Source organism: Uranotaenia lowii, chromosome 1 (assembly GCF_029784155.1).
Source record: "Uranotaenia lowii strain MFRU-FL chromosome 1, ASM2978415v1, whole genome shotgun sequence".
Lineage (NCBI taxonomy): Eukaryota > Metazoa > Arthropoda > Insecta > Diptera > Culicidae > Uranotaenia > Uranotaenia lowii.
This window is the reverse complement of record NC_073691.1, coordinates 113,841,015-113,865,372: the sequence shown is the minus strand read 5'-3', so window position 1 is coordinate 113,865,372 and position 24,358 is coordinate 113,841,015. Positions and strand designations below refer to the sequence as shown.

General features: G+C 34.8%; 1 protein-coding gene across 3 annotated transcripts in view; it reads right to left on the bottom strand.

Moving 5' to 3' along the window:
- LOC129739008 (neuroendocrine convertase 2) overlaps positions 1-24,358 on the bottom strand; it is a 48,260-nt gene that overhangs the window by 5,787 nt on the left and 18,115 nt on the right. For all 3 annotated transcript variants that reach the window (XM_055730367.1, XM_055730366.1, XM_055730365.1), the window contains 8 exons: positions 8,742-8,849; positions 8,383-8,676; positions 8,242-8,318; positions 7,708-8,185; positions 7,547-7,647; positions 7,252-7,485; positions 1,929-2,093; positions 1,752-1,869 (listed from right to left, as the gene is read on the bottom strand). In XM_055730367.1, the coding sequence (XP_055586342.1) occupies positions 1,752-1,869; positions 1,929-2,093; positions 7,252-7,485; positions 7,547-7,647; positions 7,708-8,185; positions 8,242-8,318; positions 8,383-8,676; positions 8,742-8,849 (1,575 nt within the window). The remainder of the gene's footprint in view (positions 1-1,751; positions 1,870-1,928; positions 2,094-7,251; positions 7,486-7,546; positions 7,648-7,707; positions 8,186-8,241; positions 8,319-8,382; positions 8,677-8,741; positions 8,850-24,358) is intronic.

Below are 24,358 nucleotides of genomic sequence, written 5' to 3'. Positions count from 1 at the left end.
CCAACCCCCCTTCCCTTCTCCCCATTGAATGGAGAGGTGGAACTTAATATTCATAAAAGTTTTTTTCGTACTCAAACACTATTTGATGCCTAATTTGGTTTCATTTGCTCGATTAATTCTCGAGTTATGCAAAAAAAAAATGTATGGAAGCCCCCCTTTTCCCTTTATATCTTTCCGCTGAAAAAAAGGTGGGGCTTCAATTTATAATAGAAACATTTCTGGTATCCAAATACCGTCACATGCCATATATGGTTCAATTTGCTCGATCAACTCTCCAGTTATACTGAAAATAGTAAGGGAGACCTATCCTCCTCCTTTCAATCCACCTCTTTGAAGGAGTGAGGGATACCAAATATTCATAGAAGCATTTCTCCAAATATAGTTCGGTTCCGTTTGTTGTTGTAGTTCTTGAGTTATGCAGTAAAAATTGTATGAAACTCCTCTTTCTCTTTCCTTTCTCCACGCTGGAAGAAGGAAGGGGTATCAAACAATCATTAGACAATGTCACGTTCGAAATACCTGCCCATGCCAAATTTGGTTCCATTTGCATAATTAGTTTTTGAGTTATGAAGAAAAATATGAAAGAGACCCCCCTCCCCCTTTCTACTGGAAAAGGGAGGGGTCTCAAATAATCATTGAAATATTTTTGTATCCAAATACCTTCCCGTGCCAAATTTGATTCCAATATCTTGATTAGTTTTCGAGTTATATGAAAAATTGTAAGGTAGCCCCTGCCTCCCTTTCTATCACCCCACTGAGAGGAGGAAGAAATAATATTCATAGAAATACTCCTCGTTCCCAAATACCATCCCATGTCAAATTTTAAACCATTTTCTTGATGGGTTCTCAAGTAATAAAAAAAATCTTCTTATGTTTGGGAGGCCCCTCCCTCCCTTCATGAGATAGGGAGGGGTCTCAAACCATAATAGAATTCCCCTGCCTACAATACTCCCACCTGCCAAGTTTCACGCAAATCGGTTCAGTAGTTTCCGAGTCTATAGGGAATAGACAGACAGACAGACAGACAGACAGAAATTCATCTCTCTTATATATAAAAATGGAGGCATTTTCTTAGTAACAACATCACGTATGAATGGTCGGTCGGAATGAAGTGAAATTTGGTATCCGAGGGTTTTTTGGGTCAGAGATGGTTTGTATAATAGTTTCAAGAATCTCACTTTTTATGAAAGGGGGGTCCCCATACAAAGTTATCTCTTCTTCACATCTTATATATAAAAATGGAGGCATTTTCTTTGTAACAACATCACGTATGAATCGTCGGTCGGAATGAAGTTAAATTTGGTATCCGAGGATTTTTTGGGGCAGAGATGGTTTGTATAATAGTTTCAAGGATCTCACTTTTTATGGAAGGTGGTGCTAATACAAATTCAACTTTATTTGTTACTATTTCCATAAGAATCTATTTGCGAGCACGATGCAGTTAAGGACGTGTAGATGAAATTAAACATTTATTTCGATTCATACTTTAGAAGGTAAAACGAAGTTTACCGGGTCAGCTAGTTTATATATATATAGATTGAAGCAGTCTATTGCGGTATGTCCAATTAATAGAATTGCCAAGAGGATACACCACTACACGTACTTTAAACTAACGACAGAGAGAGAAGATCACACAGCTTGAAGCGATGTAGGGAGTTGGTTTTAGTAAGTCATGCTAGGCGGTTGAGTTAATGTACGCCTGCTGGAATAGGCACGGCTCAATAATAACTGATACCGAAAAAGCTAATTACCTCAAGAAGCCACGTTCCTTGCGGGTACTCTCCCCAGGTATGGGTCGTCATGAATGGCCACTTGGTGAAGCCATCCCGGTGATCGTCATCGTTTGCTCGACGGCTCAATATCATCGATCTAGAAGACAATGCTTGTTAAAAATATTTTTTTCTTTATCAGATTTTTTACAACGTTACCTGGTTCCCATAGGAGAGGTCACAAACAGTTCCAAATCACCTCTGCGCGTTGCATTTGCAGTAATAACAGCTTGGACGTGTTCCAAGTAACGCACCTCGGTGTCAGTATCTTTACATGCATCGGTATTTATGCGCAAGACCAAAGATCCCACCGACGAAATGGAGCTAAAAGTTTGGAAAAAGAGGTACCGTCAGTCAACATCATGCAACACATTGCAACTTCAATGGCTTCTAAAAATTTAATGACCACAGATAATCATACCGCTTGTACATCAACAGTTTTTTTAAGGTTGACAGGACATCAAATTGACGAAGTCAGAAAAATTATTGATTTTACCAGTTATTTTTAAGTTTACAAAAACATGCGATTTTCATCCTGCTAAGAAAAAGGGTTGAGTTGCAATAAGCTTTGTTTTTAATTAAAAATCAAATGATAACGTTTGAAATTTTATAGTTTTTGATATACTTGTAATGTCATACCGCATGACAGGAAGAACCGACTCATGGGGGAGGGGGGGGGGGGGGGTTTGGTGACAAATTATACCTATGATTTTTTGCCCAACATGTATGTATGTATGTACATATGTATGTATGAGAACCCACCAGTGGCTGATAGGTTTTTCGACCCGAGGCGGTACGGGAAGTCTCGATCGCTTATTCAAATATTGCTCATACTTAACTCATAAACATTAATTGCAGCACAACCAAGGGGTCCGTTACCACTGGTTTGGGGCAGGTTTAACTCATCTCACTCCCTTCCAATTGTTCGAAACAAATAAAGAATTCCGAAAAGGTTTCTAAGAACCATAATCATGGTTCTAAATTTGACGAGATACTCCGGCTGGCTTGAACCCACAATCCATTGTATGTCAGTCTTCCGATCGTTTGATGTCCTGTCCAACCCCCCGCTGAACCCCATAATAGAGTTAAGCTATTTTGAACATAGGAATAGAAAAAAAACAGTTTCACTTTTTTTCTTCTTACCTCTTTACCATTTGAAAACGATACTTGTCTAAATTCCATAAGATTCTTCGGGAATATTTGAAAGGCCCATAAATCAGTGCTAAATATTTATCTGGTCACAGCATGCCGAGAATGCTATAGCGATTTTACACCTAAAGTTTTCTGTTGAAACGGACCATTTTCGGTACAAAAAACCTCAACTATCACGTTGGAGCTTGCGAGATCTTGAAATAATTACATCTCAAAGGCATTACGAGACAACTTTTTCCTAATTTTGGTTCCGTTTTTGGGGTAAAAATTATTTCTACCCACGATAGCCACGAACCATCAGTTGCACAAAAAAACACTTGCCAAAAAAAACTTTTTATACGCATGAACCATCCACAATTTCGATCGAAAACTTTCGGTGATCAGTGTTCCACTAGGCATCCGGTCACTCTTTGAACATATTTTCGAACAATTAATCACAAAATAACTATTAAAAACAACTATATTAATAAAAAGATTACAGACCCGAAAAAAACGCAAACATTGTCATCACCTACGATTTTTTGCCCAACAATTCACAAATTAAAAAAAAGGTTTGTAGCTATACGATTATTCATTTTTAAGTACCGTAAACTGGGGGAATTTTGATCAGCGGGGTAAATTTGACCAACATGAAATTTTTGCAAATAATCATCATTAACTAAGTTTAACGTAAAAATATCTGAAAACTGTTTATTACGTTTGAAAGCTTGTAGGCTTGAATTACAAATAAGCTAAATTAGGTTTTTATAATGAGATTCTTTATATTACTTAAAATATAGTTTTAAAATTTTAAAATATCTGGTTTTTTGAAGGCTCACAAACAAACATCTCCCTTGATCAAATTTAAGCATTTAGGAGTAAATGGGTTTTTTTTAATGTGAAAGTTCAACCTTTTTCTTGGGTTAAGTTAAGTTTAAGTGTTACTTTTATGGTCATTTGATGATAATTTTTGAATATTGAAAAAAACGGCCATTTTCAATGAAAAAGCGTGTATAGAAAAAATGGCTAAAAACCCTATCAAATGGTTAAATTTGAAGAAAAAAGAACATGGGAAAAGTACGAGGACTTAGGGAATTGCATGAAGATAAAATTTTATTTATTTTTGAGACAAAAAAAAAATTTAGAAATGTTTATAATTTTTGCTCCTTAATGTATGCAGCAACATTGTCCATCTTTAGAGTATATAACCCATTCCAAGCACCCCTCAACTGGAGAACCGATTTTTATTTTTCATTATCCAAAAATAAATTACATAGCGTTAGAAAGGTTATTTCTTGAGTGTCATTTTCCATTCCATTTTCAGCTACCTTTTTTTAGAATTGAGTATGTGAAAGTTGAAATTTAAAAATATTAGTTTGAAATTAAATTGATTTTTGCTAATATTCTTTATTTATAACATAACTTTGTCAAAAATTCAGCTATGTCAAAAAAATTACTGCAAAATGATAGTAGAAAAGCCATCTTTTAAGCATGATATAAGATAAATAAAAGTTACTGCAAGTTTACGCTCTAGAATCGTTGATAAAGGTATCTGATCTTAAATTTATGATTTACTGAAATTTCACATATTGTCGAAAATTGGAGATCTCTTCAAACTTTTTGTGTGGAATTTAATGCAATTTTTAGATTGAAAATCGGTTTAGCAAGTTGTGAGTGGCACCGGGTGAAGAATGCGTTGTGACGTCACGAAAATTTATTTACTTTTTTTCGAAAACATTCAAGACTTTTTACTTCAACACTATGATAGTATTTCTTCAATACAAGTTCAACACAACAATGTGCTTCAATAAACGAATTCTATCATCAAGTTTTCAAAGAAACTAATTTTTTTTTGAATTAACTTAGTTGTTTTTAATTATTTCTAATAAAAAATATAAAATAGCGCTTAAAAACGCTTGATTCAAGAATAAACAAACTATCAAACAAATGAAATTCTCATCGATTTTGTAGAAGAATATTTGTGAATCATAAAGCAGATAGTTATCTGTGATTTGAATAAAAATCATGCAAAAGATCAAGTTCTTCATATATCTATGTTAGAATGAAAAACACCGATAGTAGCTTATATTTCTTTCTGGCAATATGTTTAAAAAAAAATTAAATGAAATGAAATAAATGTAATGAGATTCAAAAAATCTTTAAACATGGTAAACTTAATAGATTTACTTTTTTAATTAAAAATTTCATAAGATTTTCATAGAAAATTAATTAATAAAAAATAATTAAATTATTTTAATAGAAAACTGCCCTTATTGAAATTTCCACCTCGAAGAATGTCACTAGAAAATCCAAATCGAACCCCGTGTTCACGTAAAATCTCACAAAAGAGACTTTGAACTGAATTACAAAACTAAATAAATTCAAATATGTACTATCACAAGGCCTCATGCAAAATTTGGGTCAGATTATTCTAAGGGAAAGGGTTGCGCAACGCACCTGAAGTTTGTATGGAATTATGTAGATTTTGTTCGGCATGATAAAAAAAACCGTTTTTCGTCAATAATTAAGGTCTTTATCAACCAATTTTTCTTTTAATTTGAGTATTTTAGAGCTTTGATTATGACAATATTTCATCTGAGGAACGCGTTTCGATTAGAGTTATCATAAAACAGCTGTAACGTTCAAAATTAGCGTCGATTAACGATCATTCAGGTATTTTTTGTATTTGACCCATCAGAAGCTAATTTTTGAAACTCAAAAACTTTTTTAACTAAATCATTGTCGAAATGGGATCTTGAGATAAACTATTGGTGCATAACTTGGTTTTAATGTCCTTCCAACCCCAATTTCTCATAACTCCATACAAATTCCAGGCTCATTGTGCCCTCTATTTCCGTGGGTCAATCCCCAAATTTGGCACTGGACTTTGTGTTAGGCCTAGGATCTATTAAAGCTTGCAACTCATAAAATTTTCATTAGATGGCTGATTTAGGCACTCTAGTGTCGATTAACTATCTTTGAAAAGATCGAAGGCTTTGAAATTATCATTTATTTTTCCTTTCCTTTGCAATTAAAGATTAAAAAGATCAGGTATCAGAATGGGGGTAGGCTTAATAGCGGCACGTTATCCAAACATACGGGAAAATTGTGCCTATAAAAGTAGCCGAATTTGTCCCCCGGTCAGGTTTGACTCTTGTGAGATTCGATTTGTTGGCATTCATTAGAGAAAGTTGATCTTGTAATGGGGGTCTGTGGTTTGCTGGTAAAGAATGAACTTGTACACAACAGGGGTTTGAGTAGTTAAGGTTACTCAGTCCTTTGGAACGTGGAGACAGGCAAGCTACCCTATTTCCTAGTTTTAGTTTTGTCCTAAATGATATTCACATGATCGCACAAAAAAACTTCGAATAAAATTGATGTTAACAGTGTTGCAAACCTTATCTGCTTATATGGGCCTTTGAGATTTAATTTCTTTTAATTTTTTGAATAAATGGATCGATTTCATCACCAAATCACATTATTTATTAAGTTTTTAAGCATTTTAAGTAAATTAAGCATTCATTTTAAGATTATACTTTGATTTATTTCATGTAGCTAACCATAAAATTTCGCGACGTCACAACGCTTTGCAAAACCCTGCTTTAAAAAAATGGTGCGTTGTGACGTCACGAAACTGAATCGCTCTAAAATAAATTGAAATCAAAATTTGAAATAGTCAAAAACATCGATTTGTTAGTTGTAATGAATCGATACTTTCCTGAAATTTTCATATAATTTGATCAAGTAGAAGAGCAGAAAACTGCGGCGTTGTAAAAAAAACTGAAAAGTGGGAAAAGAGGCGCGTTGTGACGTCACGATTCCTTTTGCTTATATTTTGTTAACTATTTATTCTACACAAATACTTTTAGTTCCAAATTGTAGAAAATTAAATTTTGACCTTATAATGTACAATTTTTAACAATGTGCGATATGACCTGTAAAACTTACATAGAATATACCAAAAAATTGTTTTGCAAACGCTGTGACGTCACGCTGGAATGGGTCATATTTATTTTTGAAAGAAAACGTTGAAAAATTCAATTGAGTCCAAACAAAAAATAATTGTTATCGATGTTTTGAGCCTTCTGTGCTTGATGGCATCAAAACAATAAATTTGATGATGTTGAGAGTGTTTAGATGATATTGATAGCTTTTTACGGTAGCGAAAAATGTAAAAATTTGTTGTTTGATTTGCTAAATTTTCTATGAGAATCAAAATTAAAAATAAAATTATCTCACGATGAGTGTTGTGATATGCAAATGTTGCATCTAACCCCGCTGTTGCATGATGCCGCGTTTGACGGTATGTGTTTAATGAATTAGGCACTTCGAACTAAACTTGTTAACTTACTGCGGTGTTAAGATTGCTCCTGCTTCACAATGATATCGAGGAGGAACGGTGCGCCATTTTTTGGCCAATGAAACAATAGCCCCTGCGTCCAGAACACCAAATCCGAATAGATGATTAAATTCGAGTCCCACACCGTTCATCGTCCAGTGGAAACGATTTTTGGCATCGAACAATGAATTTCGCTTCGATGTGAGAACCGTTAGGTGTTGAACATCACGCCATGTTAGAGATGGGCTAGAAATTTTTTTGTTTTTAAGAAGTACAGGATATGGACCTTGAAAACTATCTATCTTACTTTGCTTCCAGTGCCAGGGCAAACACTCCTGCTGCCTCTGGAGCTGCTGCGCTGGTTCCGGAATGGGTGGTTGTGCATTTTCCGTACAGATCGGTTGTGGCCTGGAATTCAAAGGACAATGAACAAAATTTTAAAGTTTGCTTGCTTCAGATCACACTTACCACTCCTGTGTTGGGATCTTTGGCACCGTTGCTAAAAGTGCTGGCCAATGTAGAACTACAGCTTTCATCATAATGCGCATTTTGACCATCGTTGATGGCACTATTGATTGAGATCGTCCACATGGAGGCAGCATATCCGTCACAATTGCAGTCATCCTCTTCTCCACCATCACCAGACGCCCAAACGTAGATATTTCCCAATCCGTTGCGACCTTCATTCACACCCTGGACTATGGCTCGCATTGTAGCATTTCTTGGACCATCGACCGTCTTTCCATCATCTGTGGGTCCCCAGGAAGCGCTGTAGATGTGAATTTTATGCGGCTCATGTCCCATGGAATTGGCTTCGATAAGATCAGTCATATAAGGTTGATCCAGCATCCGTATTCCAGCTATCTTGGAATCGTATGCTACTCCAACCCCACATATTCCATTGTCACGAGCAGCGGCCACCTCTCCAGCACAACGTGTACCATGGCTGAAAAGAACGGAACATAGTTTTATTCTGCCACGCATTAGACGGACTCTTGTAACCTGTTAAACCAATCATCGGTATATCGAGGGTACGGAAATTGATCGTTACTGCTGAAGTCGTAACTCGCCTCCGCATTCTTCAATAAAAAAAAAGATTATAAAAATAACTAGAAATCAATTTCGAATAAGCAACTCCCTTACGTAGTTGAACTTCAAATCCGGGTGCATGTAGTCCACCCCGTCGTCCATGATGGCTGTAGTGACATTTTTTCCGGTAATCCCTTGATCCCAAGCTGCCTGAACGTTCAAATCGAGACGCGGTTTTCCTCCGTTCTGACCGGTATTCCGCAAATACCACTGCAGTGGGAAATACGGATCTGTTGGAGCTTTTCCTACATTCGGATCCGATTTGTCGGGAACGTAAACGGCAGGAATAGCCGGTCGTAAGCCTCGTTTAACTCGTTTGAACCCTTGCTGTTGAATTGCTGTGTTTATCTGAAGAAATCAAATGCTCAAATAAACTAAGTCATAGTGACTGATTTTCGAGAAAATGTTCTTACCAATCGCTCTTTCTTCAATACCCTGGCGTGCGTTAAACTGCGTCGTGTTCGAGCATGCGGTAAGGTGGAATGTTTGAAGTGATATTCACGACCAGCGCTACCGGGAAGCTGAAAAATTTAAGTTTTCTGATCAATTAAACAACAATTTAAGTTTTATGATCATAATAAAAGACATACACTGTCTTAGCCGATTTAGGCTTTACAGACTGAATAAACTTGGACAACTTAAGATTAAAATTTAACAACCTGTGCCAAGATGGGAATCGAACCCATGCCATCAGTAGACCTGGCAATTAACGTCATACCACGCTAACTCGGCTACTGAGACTATTAACAATGTCTAACGCAAATTCTCTGGTTTTACTTTTAGAAATATATGTATTTATCATATTTTTGTCTGAAATTTGCTTTCTTTTGCATTTTTGATCCTTGAAAGTAAAGACGTTCGGATGACAGCATCTTTACAGGAACTAAGGCCACATACTAAGAGCAAACATTTGAACTGATCGACCTCAATTTCGGACAGCTTGAATTCTTCACATTTTTCACTGGCGATATCGTCATACGTGTAGAAGCCGTCAAACTGGTTTTTCTGGATCTGAAGGTACTGGTATCGCAGATTGAAAAGAAATATATGACGGCCAAAGATGGAATTGAGTGTGTAGACCGTCTTCTTTTGATTTCTACGGAAGTATGTAGTTCACATATTTCTTATGAGCAACAGTGCTAAGGTTTTGGAGAAGGAGCCTAACTCCGACTTCCAGGTCGTTGTTGAATTTGTGGATTCTGCTTGACAAGGATTCGAACAAAAATTCGCTCTGGTTCTGCCGGCGTGAATCTTCCGGACTCTGATGACCGTTTTGAGCTAGAACGTTTCGTTGCCGGGTGAATTCTTCGAGCATTCGGGTTTGGTTCTCGAGTATCTGCAGAATTGTGTGGATTTTTGAATTCTCGTCGCCAAAAACTATTGTGTCTTGTAAATTAAAAACTGTTCTCCTAAATAGCTTAATAAAGAATGATTTTATTTAACATGACATAGCAAGAAGTGGAAAACCTAGCCTAGATTTCCACAGACTCATCTTGGATTGCTTGATCTCTAACATTTTACATGACATTGCGCCAGCATTGCGGGTGATGGTTCTGGCACAGACTAATAGTTCTGGTACACACTGACAGTGAGGCTTATGAACAACATTCTCGAGAAATTTAATTTAAAGTAGGGAAGATAAGAGCATCTGTATTCGTGGTCTATGTAGTAGAAGGAACCAAGACAAGACAAAAACGGAAAACATAATACTAGCTTTCTTCGGATTCTTTTGTACTTCAATGAATAAACATAATTTATGCTAAACAAAGCACTCTTGGATTGCGATTTGGATCATTCTATTATATGAAACGACTATCCTGTTGAACTGTGATAATGGAAACCCACTGAAAAATATTTAATTTGAATGAGATTGATTGTAGTGGTGTGTTTCGAACATCATTCTTCGTGGTTCTTAACCAACATTCCTTCAATGAATGATTGCATCGGAATTCGTGATGATGATTGCGCTTCAGTCTATAAACGAGCTTTGATGGCGTAGAACGCTTCCTGTGTTTCGATTTATAGAAATGTTAAATCGTTAGAATTAGCTACGACAATGGCGCAGTTCGACTCCCAGCAAGAGCTGTAAGTATAGTTCAGTGCAATTGTAGTGAATGAGTTGGCCATGGATTGGAATCATGGAGTGATTCACTTGTTTGTGCCTAAGATAAAGTTCCAAAATGGTGGATTGAGTATTTAAGTAATACTTATTGTATTGGTGAAAAAAAGTGATAGAGCACGAAAGAATTAAAAAAAAAACGATAGTGTCTAGGTGTTAAGTTCGAAATGGACTTAGAGATACAAGTAAAATTAAATGGTGTGAGAACTCTAGTGGAAAAAAATTAAAGGGACGGAAGGTACCCGTGTTGAATAAAATGATGGGACGGAAGGACCCAAGTGGAAAATTTGAAAGGGACGGAAGGTACCCGAGTAAAAAAAAATAATTTAAAAATTAAAATAATGGAACGGAACAACCCAAGTGAAAAATTAGGAAGGGGCGGAAGGTACCCGAGAAAAAAAAATAAAATAATGGGACGGAAGGACCCAAGAGAAAATTATAAAAGAGGCGGAAGGTACCCGAGTGAAAAATAAAATTTAAAATAATGGGACGGATGGACCCCAGAGAAAATTTGGAAAGGGACGGAAGGTACCAGAGTATAATAAAATGATGGGACGGAAGGACCCTAGTGGAAAATTTGAAAGAAACAAAGGTATCCGAGTAAAAACAAAATTAAATAATGGGACGGTAGGACCCAATTAAAATATGAAAAGGGCGAAAGGTACCCGAGTAAAAGTAAAAATAAAAATAATAAAATAATGGGACGGAAGGACCAAAATAAAAAAAAAATGAAGTGGCAGAAGGTACCCGAGTAAAAAAAATATATATATATATTGATGGGAAGACAGGACCCAACTTCTTAAAACAAAATGGTTGGACGAAGTGATCAAGTAGGACATTTTGAAGGGACGGAAGCACCCAAATAAAAAAAAAACCAACAATGGGATGGAACAGCAAAAGAAAAAAATGAGATAAAAGCTAGGAAGTAAAAAATAATATAATAATAACGGAAAAAGAAAAAAAGCAAAGAAAAAAGGCAAAGAACGAAAAAAATCATTTAAAAGTAGGACAGAAGAAGAACAGTGGGTTGTGAGAAAACAAAAAAAAAATAATGGGCGGATGGACTTGAGGTTAAACAAAATAAAACGAATAAGAAGAAAGGTTCTAAAAAAAAAACAAAAAAAAACACAAAAAACAGAAGGGCTATGATTAAAATAGCAAATAGTTTAACGAAAGAAGTCAAGTAAAAGCAAAGAAAATGGAATGAAAAAGAAAGAACTATACAAAAGATGAGGCGGAGGGATGCAAGAAATATAAGGAAATGGAAGAACCCAAAAGAAAGAAAGAAGTCAAGTAAAAGCAAAGAAAATGGAATGAAAAAGAAAGAACTATACAAAAGATAAGGCGGAGGGATGCAAGAAATATAAGGAAATGGAAGAACCCAAAAAAAAATAAAAATAAAACACAATGGGATGGTAAGTTGCGGAAAAAACGGCTTGAAAGGCCTCAAGCAAAAGGAAAGTAAAAAAAAGTAACAGAAATACGAAACGGACGGAAACAAATAAAAAAATCCATATGGAGAGATCCAAGAAAACATGAAAAGAAAAAAAAACAAAAAAAAAAATATCAATGGGACTAAAGGATTTGAGATATATGAAAAATTAAAAATAAATGCAGACTAAATGATTGGCTAAGTTTCGCTTATTGTATAGTATTTAGTAAAAGAAAAAAAAAAGCTAAATAAGGTAAGGACTATCTTAACAAAACAACGGAAGGAAGGACTGTATAAGAAAAAAATGCATAATGCATCAAAAGAATCGAAAAATAGAAAGAATGAAGAAGAGTATAAAAAAAGCTATGGATGGTTTATGTTAACAAAAAAAAATTAAGGACGAAAACATAATAATAAAACTAAATTTAATTGATGGAATGGAAGGATTAATGGATTAAAGGATTAATTTATGGGATTAAAGTACGTTGTAAGAAATTTAAATTAATAATGGGCTGATGGACCTAAGGTTAAACAAAATAAAACGAATTGGGAGGAAGGTCCCAAGTAAAAAAAACAACAAATCAGAAGAGCTAAAGTTAAAAAAGCAGAATAGTTAAACGAAAGAAGTAAAGAAAATGCGAAGAAAATGGAATGAATGAAAAAAAAACTATACAAAAGATGGGATGGAAGGATGTAAGAAGTATAAAGAAATTGAAGGACTGTATTTAAACAAAAATGTATAATGCATCAAAAGAATCGAAAAATTGAAAGAATGAAGAATAGTATAAAAAAGTGACGGACGGTGTATGTTAACAAAAAAAAAGTTAGGACAAAAAAAAATAAAATTAAATTTATTGAATGTAATGGAAGGATAAATGGATTGAAGGATTAATTAATTAAAGGATTAAAGAAGGTGGTAAGAAAATAAAATAAGTAATGGGTTGATAGACCAAAGGTCAAACAAAATATAACGAATTGGGAGGAAGGTCAAAAATAAAAACAACAAATGAAAAAAGAAGGGCTAAAGTTAAAAAAAAGCAACATAGTCGAACGAAAGAAGTAAAGTAAATGCGAAGAATATAGAATGAAAGAAAAATACTATAAAAAAGATAGGGTGGAAGGATGCAAGAAATATAACGGAATGGTAGGACTTAGGAAAAATAAAACACATAGGATGGTAAGTTGCAGAAAACGGCATGAAAGGTCTCAAGCAAAAAGAAAGTAAAAAAAAAAAAAAAATGAATGAATAACAGAAAAACTAAACGGACGGAAACAAATAAAAAAAAAAACAACGATGGAAAGATACAAGAAAATATGAAAAGTAAAAATAAAAAAGACGCAGATTGAATGATTGGACAAGTTCTGTTAATGTGTTTTCTTAAATGTGAAAAAAGTAAAAAAAAAGGTAAGGAATATCGTGAAAATAACGGAAGGAAGGACTGTATTTAAAAAAAAAAAGAATAATGCATCAAAAGAATCGAAAAATAGAAAATAATGAGGAAGAATGTAAAATAAGTGACGGAAGGTTTATTTTCACAAAAAAAGAGGAAAGACAAAAACATTATAATAAAATTAAATTCAATTAATAGGATCGAAGGACCCAAGTTGAAATCCGAAAGAGACACAAGGACTCTTGTCAAAAAAACAATATACATAAGGAGGAGATTAAAATTAAAAGGTAAAGAAACATAAAATACACGGAAGTATAAAAGCAAATAAAATAAAAAGGATGGATGATGGGAATTCTATAAATAATAGTAACAATAGTAGGCGGCAGGAAAAATGAGAAATAAAACAAGGTTAGAGACGTAAGAACAAGAAGAAATATAGCAATGGGGCTTTTAGAGTAAAAAAAAAAATAACAAAAGAATGAACTGGGAAAAAAATAAGAAGACGATAAAAATTCAAGTAAAACAAATGAAAAGAATGCAATCACGTTTTTATTTCACTATTAATTGGACTCGACTAACATAAATAGAAAGCTCCAGAGATTTGCAACCTGGGTTACAGATCTCAAAGGAATTGAAAAATTATAAAAAAAGTTAGACTTATTGAATTTTATAACTAGATTTGATATTTTAAAACAAATTCCGTAAATTGTGAAACCAATATAACATTATACATGTTCCAGATATAGTAGAGTAGCGAGCGAATGTAGTAGAAGGAACCAAGACAAGACAAAAACGGAAAACATAATACTAGCTTTCTTCGGATTCTTTTGTACTTCAATGAATAAACATAATTTATGCTAAACAAAGCACTCTTGGATTGCGATTTGGATCATTCTATTATATGAAACGACTATCCTGTTGAACTGTGGTAATGGAAACCCACTGAAAAATATTTAATTTGAATGAGATTGATTGTAGTGGTGTGTTTCGAACATCATTCTTCGTGGTTCTTAACCAACATTCCTTCAATGAATGATTGCATCGGAATTCGTGATGATGATTGCGCTTCAATCTATAAACGAGCTTTGATGGCGTAGAACGCTTCCTGTGTTTCGATTTATAGAAATGTTAAATCGTTAGAATTAGCTACGACAGTCTATTCTTGGGTCTAATTTATACAAAAATTGAACCACAGAATTTAGATCCGATCCAATAAAAAAAACATGGCAACTGCACTCGTGTTCCATTAACTGTCAAACGATTTAGAACTTCGTCAAATTGGATCCAAATCTCATCAGTTTTGGATCAATCCTTATAGCAGCTCTAAAAAAAGTTGAGTTGAAACTGGTATAATGGATCACCAGTGCGGTTGCTCGGGTCGAAATTTGGGTCTAAACCGGCTGTTTAGACCACGGATACAGGTGCTCTAAGGCCATAACGAGCACCCGGGGCATAATAAGCACTCCTCTTTTCTACAAAAGTACGTATTTTCTTAGATAAATGTTCATGAGGATTAGTTTCGTTCTTCCTATAGTATAAATGTATCACCAAAAAGGAAATCTCTTTATCATCTTTACAAAAATATTTGAAAAAACCCATCTAGGTTCTCATGTGACGAAAATATTAATATTTTTGTATGTTATGTATGTTGGTTATCCACCATGGGTGCACGCCCAGACAACCAGAAGTCGTATATTATTTTTCAGATTATATCGTATGAATGTTATTTAAACTCATTTTCGTATATCTGCACCTACAATGTGCGGCCCATGCATATCCTTTATCGTATTTAAATGCATCGCATGTTTTTATTACGACAATTCGTATATATGCACCTACAATATGCGTCCCATGCATATTCTTTGTCGTAATTAAATACATTGCATGATTTTATTACGACTAAACAATCCAAATCAAGAATATGTGTACTAACGTACCTATATGGCCTCCAAAATGATACGTATATACTGGTTTTGCTGCATTATATACGATATGTTTACACGTATATTTGCACGTATATTTGTGTTGCAAATTTGATATACCCACCAAATGGTTGTCTGGGCGGATTCACCGCAGTTTCTGTTTCAGTATGTGTTCACGTGCATTCTTTTAGATTATTAGGTCCGACAAATCTCTAATGCAGTTCGCGTACACCATACCCGGACTCCATGGCTTCGTTATTGAACTGTTATGGAGTGAATGTATTGCGTGTGTTGATGTAAGTATATTTTGGAAGAACGAGTCAATCAGGTGAGCTAGTTTACTTACAGGTATTCCGGCATCCGTGTAAATACCTGGCCAGCTGGCAACTGATTGAACATTCTTATTATATAGTCAGTTATAAGAGGAAACACATCTTACCTGTCGGCCACTTATGGGATTCGAACCCAAAAGCTTTCTTGCCGATACCGGGAATCGAACCCAGTACGCCTGGCATGCTAAAACCAGACTCACGCCAGCCTATCCGCTAGACCACATCGGCGCTACGAAATTATTAATATTTTTAAGCACCAGAAAATAAGCTCTTATGATCTTTTAATCATCTTGATCTATAATGTACGCACTGCAACATGATAAACACATTGTTTTCTCAATTTTTGCCATCATTAAATTTTTGATTTGCATCGATCATGATAGGTAAATGAAAAAAATCACCACGACCAGGAAGCGAACTCGAGTCCTCTGATTATCTCTCCGACTCCTCACCAATAGGCCAAATCGTCAGATGAAACTAGTCAAGGGGGCATCCGTAAATTACGTAACGCTCCTAGGGGGGAGGGAGTAAGCTCGAGCGTTACGAGTTGTGACATAGGGGAGGAGGGGGAGTGTATGCTCATCGTTAAGTAACGATTTTTACGTTAAAAAAATCAGTTTAATTGCATGATATCATGCAGTTTTTGCAGAATGATATGCAAACCAAAATCAGCTTAAAATTTGTAAGTTTGAACATGATTGAAACTGGTTTCTAGACATAGAAGGAGTATCTGATAATGTCTCGTTTACATCAATAATGGATGCGACACTACTTCATGGAGTGCCTAGTGTTATAACTAACTGGATTAGCGCAATGCTGAGTAACAGAAATCTTCATTCGTCTTTAAGACAGGCTTCAATTACAAAACTTGGCACGCGTGGTTGCCCACAGGGAGGTGTACTATCACCTTTTTTGTGACGGCTCTTGTTGAGAAAACTCAATGGCCGTGGAATACCAACCTATAGATTCGCAGATGATTATCTTCTGCTGGTAAGAGGTTTATGCATAAGCACATTATTTGATATAATGCAACAAGCTCTGCGCTCTGTTGAACGATGGTGTTCTCATGTAGAACTTTCAGTTAATCCTTTAAACTAATATTGTTTTATTAACTAAAAAACGTATCACCCGCGGGGTGCTCGCTCTGTTGTTTTATGGTTCCGAAATCATCGTGTCTGATCAAGTTAAATATTTGGGTGTCATTCTTGACTCCAAATTAAACTGGTTAGATCACATTGAATTCAGAATGAAAAAAAAGCATGCATGGCCTTCGGACAATGCTGACATGCAATCGGGAAAAACTGGGGACTCAAACCCAAACATATTCCCTGGATTTACTCCCTATGGATGTCTAGTGTGGTGGCAGAGAGGAGAAGTTGCAACAGTTCGTACAAAACTAAATCACCTTCAAGAAATATGTCTCTTAGGAATGTCCGGATCGTTCACAACAACTCCTACTGCAGCACTAGAAGCTCTGTTTTCTATCAAACCTCTACACTTGTTCCTAAAACTGGAAGCCTTCTCATGTGCTTTTCGTCAACAGGCAGTTGGTCTCTGGCTGTCAGGAAATATCGAAAGATCATCGAGCCATACAAATGTGTGGCCTGAATTAGTTATATAAACGAGTTTATTTTAGCGCCAAACGATTTAACACTCTCGAGTAGTTTTCCCAACATGGGGTTTAAAGTCAAATTTCCTTCTCCTCAGGAATGGTTATCAGGTTTTGTGGAGGACCAAATGTCCTCTCATATTTTATTCTAAATATACTGACGGTTTTGTATCAAATGGCAGTGCAGGTGCAGGAATTTACTGTCACGAGTTGAACATATAATATGCTCAACCTCTAGGTAAATATTGTACAGTCTTTCAGGCTGAGCTATATGCTACAGGAGTACAAATTGCACTTCAATAGAAAATTATGTTCAGAACAATTTATTTTTTTCAGATAGCCAAGCAGCTATCAAATCACTTAGTGCCTCCAGTTCTAGATCAAAACTGGTAATCGCATGCCGGAAAGCAATCGAAGAACTTGCTGAAGGCAATGAATTAAACCTTCTATGGGTACCCGGACATACGGGAATTTTTGGAAACGAGTGCGCCGACGAACTCGCCAGAGCTGGATCGGAAAAGGAATTTTACGCCAATATCGTCATGTTGGTTCAGAAACCAAATTCAAACTTGGTCTTCTAACCAGCATAAACGATACTGGGAAGAGTTGGACACTTGTCGCCAAACAAAATTATTTTTAGAAAAACCATCTCCAAACATATCGAGTTACTTGTTAACTTTGAGTAAAGCTCATTGCAGTATCCTGATCAAAGCACTCTCATTGTAAACTCAACTATCACATGCACAACATTCAGCGTGCTGAATCTCCAGTATGTGGTAGTTGTGAATCAGATGTGGAAGATCCCTTCCATATTATATGTAACTAAGAGGACGGATGACCATGTTGGTTAAAATCCTCTATAAATACACAAAATAGAATAGAATAGAATTATATGTAACTGTCCCTCATTTGCCAGACTACGTTTTCGTACTCTGGGATCTTCAGGTATCAGGTATCAGAAAAGGGGTAGGCTTGATAGCGGCACGTTATCCAAACAAACGGGAAAATTGTGCCTAGCCTTTTTTTACAGATTTCATCATATACCTAAGAAACCTGAAAACCATAAAAGGATTAGAAAATAAATAAATATTTAGGGCATAAAGCCGATCCACGTAGGGATTTTGAAGCATTGAAGCTTATAACAACATTGGGTGAAAAATGACAGATTGTAATTTTAGTTTAAATTCATAGAATTAGATACACTTATAACAGGATAGATGAGAGTACACAAAAGCTTTCTAGCAAACGAAAAACAGGCATATATGGTCTAAAAAGAATCACACATTATTGATTCATAACTACAAAATTCAGGAGATTTGAGTTTACAATGATCAGAAAATGTTCTAACCAGGATGCTACAATGAGGGCAAATAAACGATTTTATAATGGCAAAGTTGGCATTTAGCCTTTCCACATAGGGATTTTTAAGCATTGAAGCTTTTTTTAATCATAATATTGGAAATAAGGACTTTTTTTTAAACTTGCTTTGTTAAATTCTGACATACATTAAAAAAATGAAGTCGGGCAAAAGAGGGACATGTACACACTAAGTGGAAGGTAAATATAGGTACAATAGTACCTCTGAATCATAGCTTAACCATACAGGAGATTCAGAGCACAAATTCTTGATTTTATATATTTTTATTTAACTGATCAGTTAGCTCTCTGGTTAGACGACTACAATGAGCTTATGTGACGCCAAATTTGAAACACTGCACGAAGCTGTAGCAGTGGATTCCAGAACCAGGATTGACGTATGATACGAAATATCAGAGCACGATATTAAAGGAGCTTTGACGCTTCTTAACACTAAAACCATTCTAAAGCTAAGGGAACATGTGTCAATACAAGAGAAGTGACATATATTAGGTGAAACAGATATGACTGTCGACATGCGATACAAGTTTTGATCAAAAACTTGATTTAATAGGGAATATTGAAACCTTTTGGCAGTCAAAAAAAAAATTTTTTTTGAAATTTTTATCCACGGAAACAATATTTGTACGGCTTCAATGATTGAATAACCATGACGCAATTTTAACAATTAAATATTTTTATATGAACGGACATTTACCTCCACGGATTACGAACTTGGTATAAAATTTTTGAAAAGTAAAAGTAGTTTTACGATACATTTATCCATAGTAATCAGTGTATGGTGATTTTTTACTTAAAAAATTATGTTCATAATTACCCCGAATGCTGTTCATATTTACCCCGAGACTTGTCCTATATGATTTATATGGTGTCAGAAAATCTCAATTCAACACCAAATAATGAAAATTATTAGCAGTAACAAGAAAATGGGTTGTTTTCAAAAACTCAATCCAATTCATCAATAAAACTTGCAAAATAAACAAATTTAATCAAAATTAAGAGGTAAAACAATAGAAAAATATCTATTTAGTGTTCTTTTTAATTGATATTTTTCTATCTTTTGTTTCGAGAGTTTAATTTCTTTGTTGCATCTTTTACGTTTTGGTTGGTTTCTTTTTTTCCGTTTCTTTATGTCTTTACAGAACATTTTATTTACCTCTCCATACGTGTGAAATTTCAGACGAGTTAGGCTACTCGATAGTTTTTACATCTGTTTAAAATGTCCTGCGCAGCAAACATCCAGTCTTCACCACAATCTCGTGGGCTTGGCTTTTCACGTACGTGCAAGGTATCATGAAATTGCAACCTATACATATACAGGAAATTCGAAAATATATTTAAATGGTTGTTTCACAAAAACACTCATTAAAATCTTCTTGGATCAGTGAACAGCCTTTTTTAAAATTCTTATCAGTTCTATATGATCGACAGTTTTGAAAAATATTGACACTTATAAAATTTTTATCACCTGTATGAAATTTCACATAAGTAGCTCTATTCTTTCAAAAAACAAAATTGAAGTACTACCGAAGTTTTCCTCAACAAACTGAAAGAGAAAATCTTCAACCAAAAGATGTTTATTTTGCACCAAATTGAAAAAAATATTCGAACCAATTAATATTGAAAAAAGTATCTATCAGGTATCAGAATAGGGATAGGCTTAAATTAACATTGAAAAAAGTATCTAAGTAAAAAATTAGACTGCAAGAAAATAGATTTTTGGATCTTTGATATCCGGGTTTAACAGATAAACAATTATTATTTGATGTAATTCTAATGTTCTGAATAGCAGCACGTTGTCCAAACAAACAGGAAAATTGATCTTTGCTTTGTGGACTTATTCACCAATTAAATTAATCAAAAATTTTGATGTATTTTACTGTTGACCACAGAGATTTAATTAAGGTTCATAATAATGTTAAATTTCACACAGTTATGATTAAAAGCTCGATCAGCAAACCTTTTGTAAACAAATGGTGAATTTAATTTTTAGTCAAATTAAACATTTATTCAAGTTTGGTTTATAACCTTATTGTTAATCAATTACCAAAACACCTGATTTTGGAAGCACGCAAAACCTGTATTCGGTATTAGAGAACTATTCCTGGGATACAGGTTTTCGGTTTTGGTACTTTTGACTGCCTTTTTTTTCTATCAACGAAAAGCAAGTTTTTATCACTATTTATTTAAACAATATAAAGACTTGTTTAAATTTTGTTACAGATTGAACTTTTTTCAAAATTTCTGTTTTATTCACTTTTTTTTCCACTTTTGAAATTTTATTTTCAGTTGAAAAAAATGGGGTTCAAAAGTTTTTTTGCAAAGACTGAAAAGAACTGGCATAGCTTTTTTTCTAAATCGGAATCTTAATTTTAGAAAAAAATCAATTTCTCAAAAATTCAAAACTTAACACATTGCAGACCTAATTTAATTATGAAATTTATTGAAATCGGTCCAGTAGATTCTGGGATGTAAAAGCCAAGTGTTGATGTTTCCCGGCTAAGATTTCTCCACGGTCGTTAATGTGTTAAGATGTTATAGAAGGGGGGGGGGAGTAGATTTTTAAGAAACTTCTTACAAGGGGAGGGAGGGGGAAAGGGGTCTGGAAATGCTTGGGTAATTAGTGAATGGCCCCCTAAGTTGATGAATAAATCATTTGACCATTACAAACATTAGAAATGTCAGGATATGCATAAGAAGATGTGTTCATAATTACCCCATAGGACGAAAACTATGGGGTAAATATGAACACTCACCTGTGAATAAGTGCGAATAAATTTTTTCAAAATTTCTTCAAAATCCAGACAGAGCATCATAAACTGGATGTAAAACAGGTGATAACAACATTCCAGCTGGATTTCCTATGATCAGATAGTCAAAACATTAAACACTGTCCGAAACTATTTCCGTTTCACGAGGTAATGGTTTTTTAAAACATCTGAGATGACATCATTATGATTTGAAAACAGATTCGAAACACCTTACAGCTATCAATTGAATGTTAAACTACCACTTTTGGAACTTTTTGTGTCCATTCATCCCCCACAACAGCGCGTATGGCACTTGTTCGGAATTACCCCGTGTTCATAATAACCCCACTTGACCCTACTTGTCCATTATAAGGAAAATACACTAATTTTACGCTTGACGTAACAGATATAACTGATGTAATTTAGATCATATTCTTCTATGATTTCAAATCGGTTAATATTAACAGATAGCCAAAAGCAATGGGACCGTTTTTTTTCTTTTTCTAGGATTTTAACTCTCTCGAGTTATTCATCCTCAATGGGACCGTAAGCGGTGCGTTTGCGATTCACATTTGAACACTTGTGAAAAGATTTTATTGAACGGAGTTACTAGGAGAGCAAAGAGATTAGTTAAATGCAAAATTATATTCCAAATTGGTAAAACGAGAAAATATGGAAGAATACAGCTTGTGCAAATGCATGTACTACATATGCACTATCGGCATACCCTTCTCGAGAGAAAATACGTACAAAGGAAAAATACTAGCAAGAATTTAAAACTGATTCAGATTCAAAACATTTTCTTTCAATGTTTTGAACTTGAAAAACTTCTGAACTCTGCATGTTATAAATGACCTTGACCTATTTTCTCCCCCGCCCAGATACAGCCTCATTGATTTCCAATAGACAGAAATATGAGATAAACGTATCTGGGTAGTACTGGATCAGGTATCAGGTATCAGAAAAGGGGTAGGCTTGATAGCGGCACGTTATCCAAACAAACGGGAAAATTGTGCCTAGCCTTTTTTTACAGATTTCATCATATACCTGAGAAACCTGAAAACCATAAAAGGGTTAGAAAATAAATAAATATTTAGAGCATAAAGCCGATTTTAAAGCATTGAAGCTTATAACCACATTGGGTGAAAAATGACAGATTATAATTTTAGTTTAAATTCTTAGAATTAGATACACTTATAACAGGATAGGCGAAAGTATCTACACTGTATCAAAAAATTGTCCGTACAGCACATACCTTGAAATCCAAACAATCAAAAAGTGCACTTTTTCAGTCAATAAAAATACTACAATTACATCATTCGCTGCAGAAACTAGTCCTTTTTGTAGATCAGTATTAAAATGTTTATGAATTTAACCTTAAAAATAATCCAATTCATTTTGTATAGAAAGTCCCAAAAACGACGTCAAAAAATTGTCCGTACAGTGAGGCCTTTGTCAAATATTAGTCAAGTAAACAGTTATATGTCAGTCTGTCAAACGCAGAAACATGAGTTGAATCTCAGCAAAGACAATTTCCAGTGGTCTGAGCGGTAAATACGGTAAAATGAACTTTATCTAGCATAAATCAGTAGATTTTCGTGTTTCCGGATGTCAACGGGTATTTTTAATGTGAAAAACAGACATTTTCCTGTTAATTAAATCCACAAAAATTAACAAGAAAATGTCTGCTCCTCACAAAAAAATACCCGTTGACATCCGGAAACTGATTGCCGACCTGTAGAACGGTAGAGCTTGTCCGAAATTGCAGGTATAGTAAAACGGCCACGATCGTCGGTTCAGTATGTCCTTCAGAACTTTAAGAAGACTTATTCCCTAAAGACCACTCCAGGAAGAGGCCGCAAACTGAAGCTTACGTATCGTCACCATCGCATCATTGTCAGGGAAATCAGTCAGAATCCTAAAATCAGTGCCCGGAAACTAGCAGACAGCCTGAAGAATTTTGAAAACTACAGGTTAATCCTCAAACGCTACTGAACATACTTCACAAGAAAAAATACCGAGGTTGTGTTGCTCTGAGGAAGCCATTTATATTTGCTAAAAATAAGAAAAAGCGGCTGTATGTCCTCAAAAGTATGTTCTGGAACCGGAAGAGTTCTGGCAGAACGTCATGTTCACTGACGAAAGCTAATTTAATATTTTTGGGTCTGACGGACATGTAAGAGTATGGCGTAATCCAAATACTGAATTGGATCCGAAAAATTTGTGATCGACAGTTAAGCACGTTGGTGGCCATGTAATGGTGTGGTATGCTTTCAGCGCGAATTCATTCACGGAGAAAAATAAATAGATTTATCAGTCATATTACGCTTCTACAGGAATATAAATATGATTGTTTGGTTCTGACCCGAAAATACGATCAAACCAACCATCAGCGTATACGATTAGTTTCCAGCGAGTTAGTCTTCTTAAAGTTCTGAAGGACATACTGAACCGATGATCATGGCCGTTTTACTATTCTATGCGTAATTCGAAGACAAGTAAATAAATAAATTTCGGAAAAGCTTTTACCGTCATTCTTCAGGTCAACAATCAGTTTCCGGATGTCAATGGGTATTTTTTTGAGAGGAGCAGACATTTTCCTATTAATTTAATCCAAAAATTGTTGAAATCTACTCATTTATGCTAAATAAAGTTCATTTTACCGTATTTATCGTTCAAACCACTTGAAATTGTCTTTACTGAGATTAAATTCACGTTTCTGCGCTTGACAGACTGACACATAACTGTTTACTTGACTAATATTTGACAAAGGCCTCACTGTACGGACAATTTTTTGACGTCGTTTTTGGGACTTTCTATACAAAATGAATTGGATTATTTTTAAGGTTAAATTCATAAACATTTTAATACTGATCTACAAAAAGGACTAGTTTCTGCAGCGAATGATGTAATTGTAGTATTTTTATTGACTGAAAAAGTGCACTTTTTGATTGTTTGGATTTCAAGGTATGTGCTGTACGGACAATTTTTTGATACAGTGTATATAAAAGCTTTCTAGCAAACGAAGGCATATATGAGCTAAAAAGAATCATACATCATTAACTACAAAATTCAGGAGATTTGAGTTTACAATGATC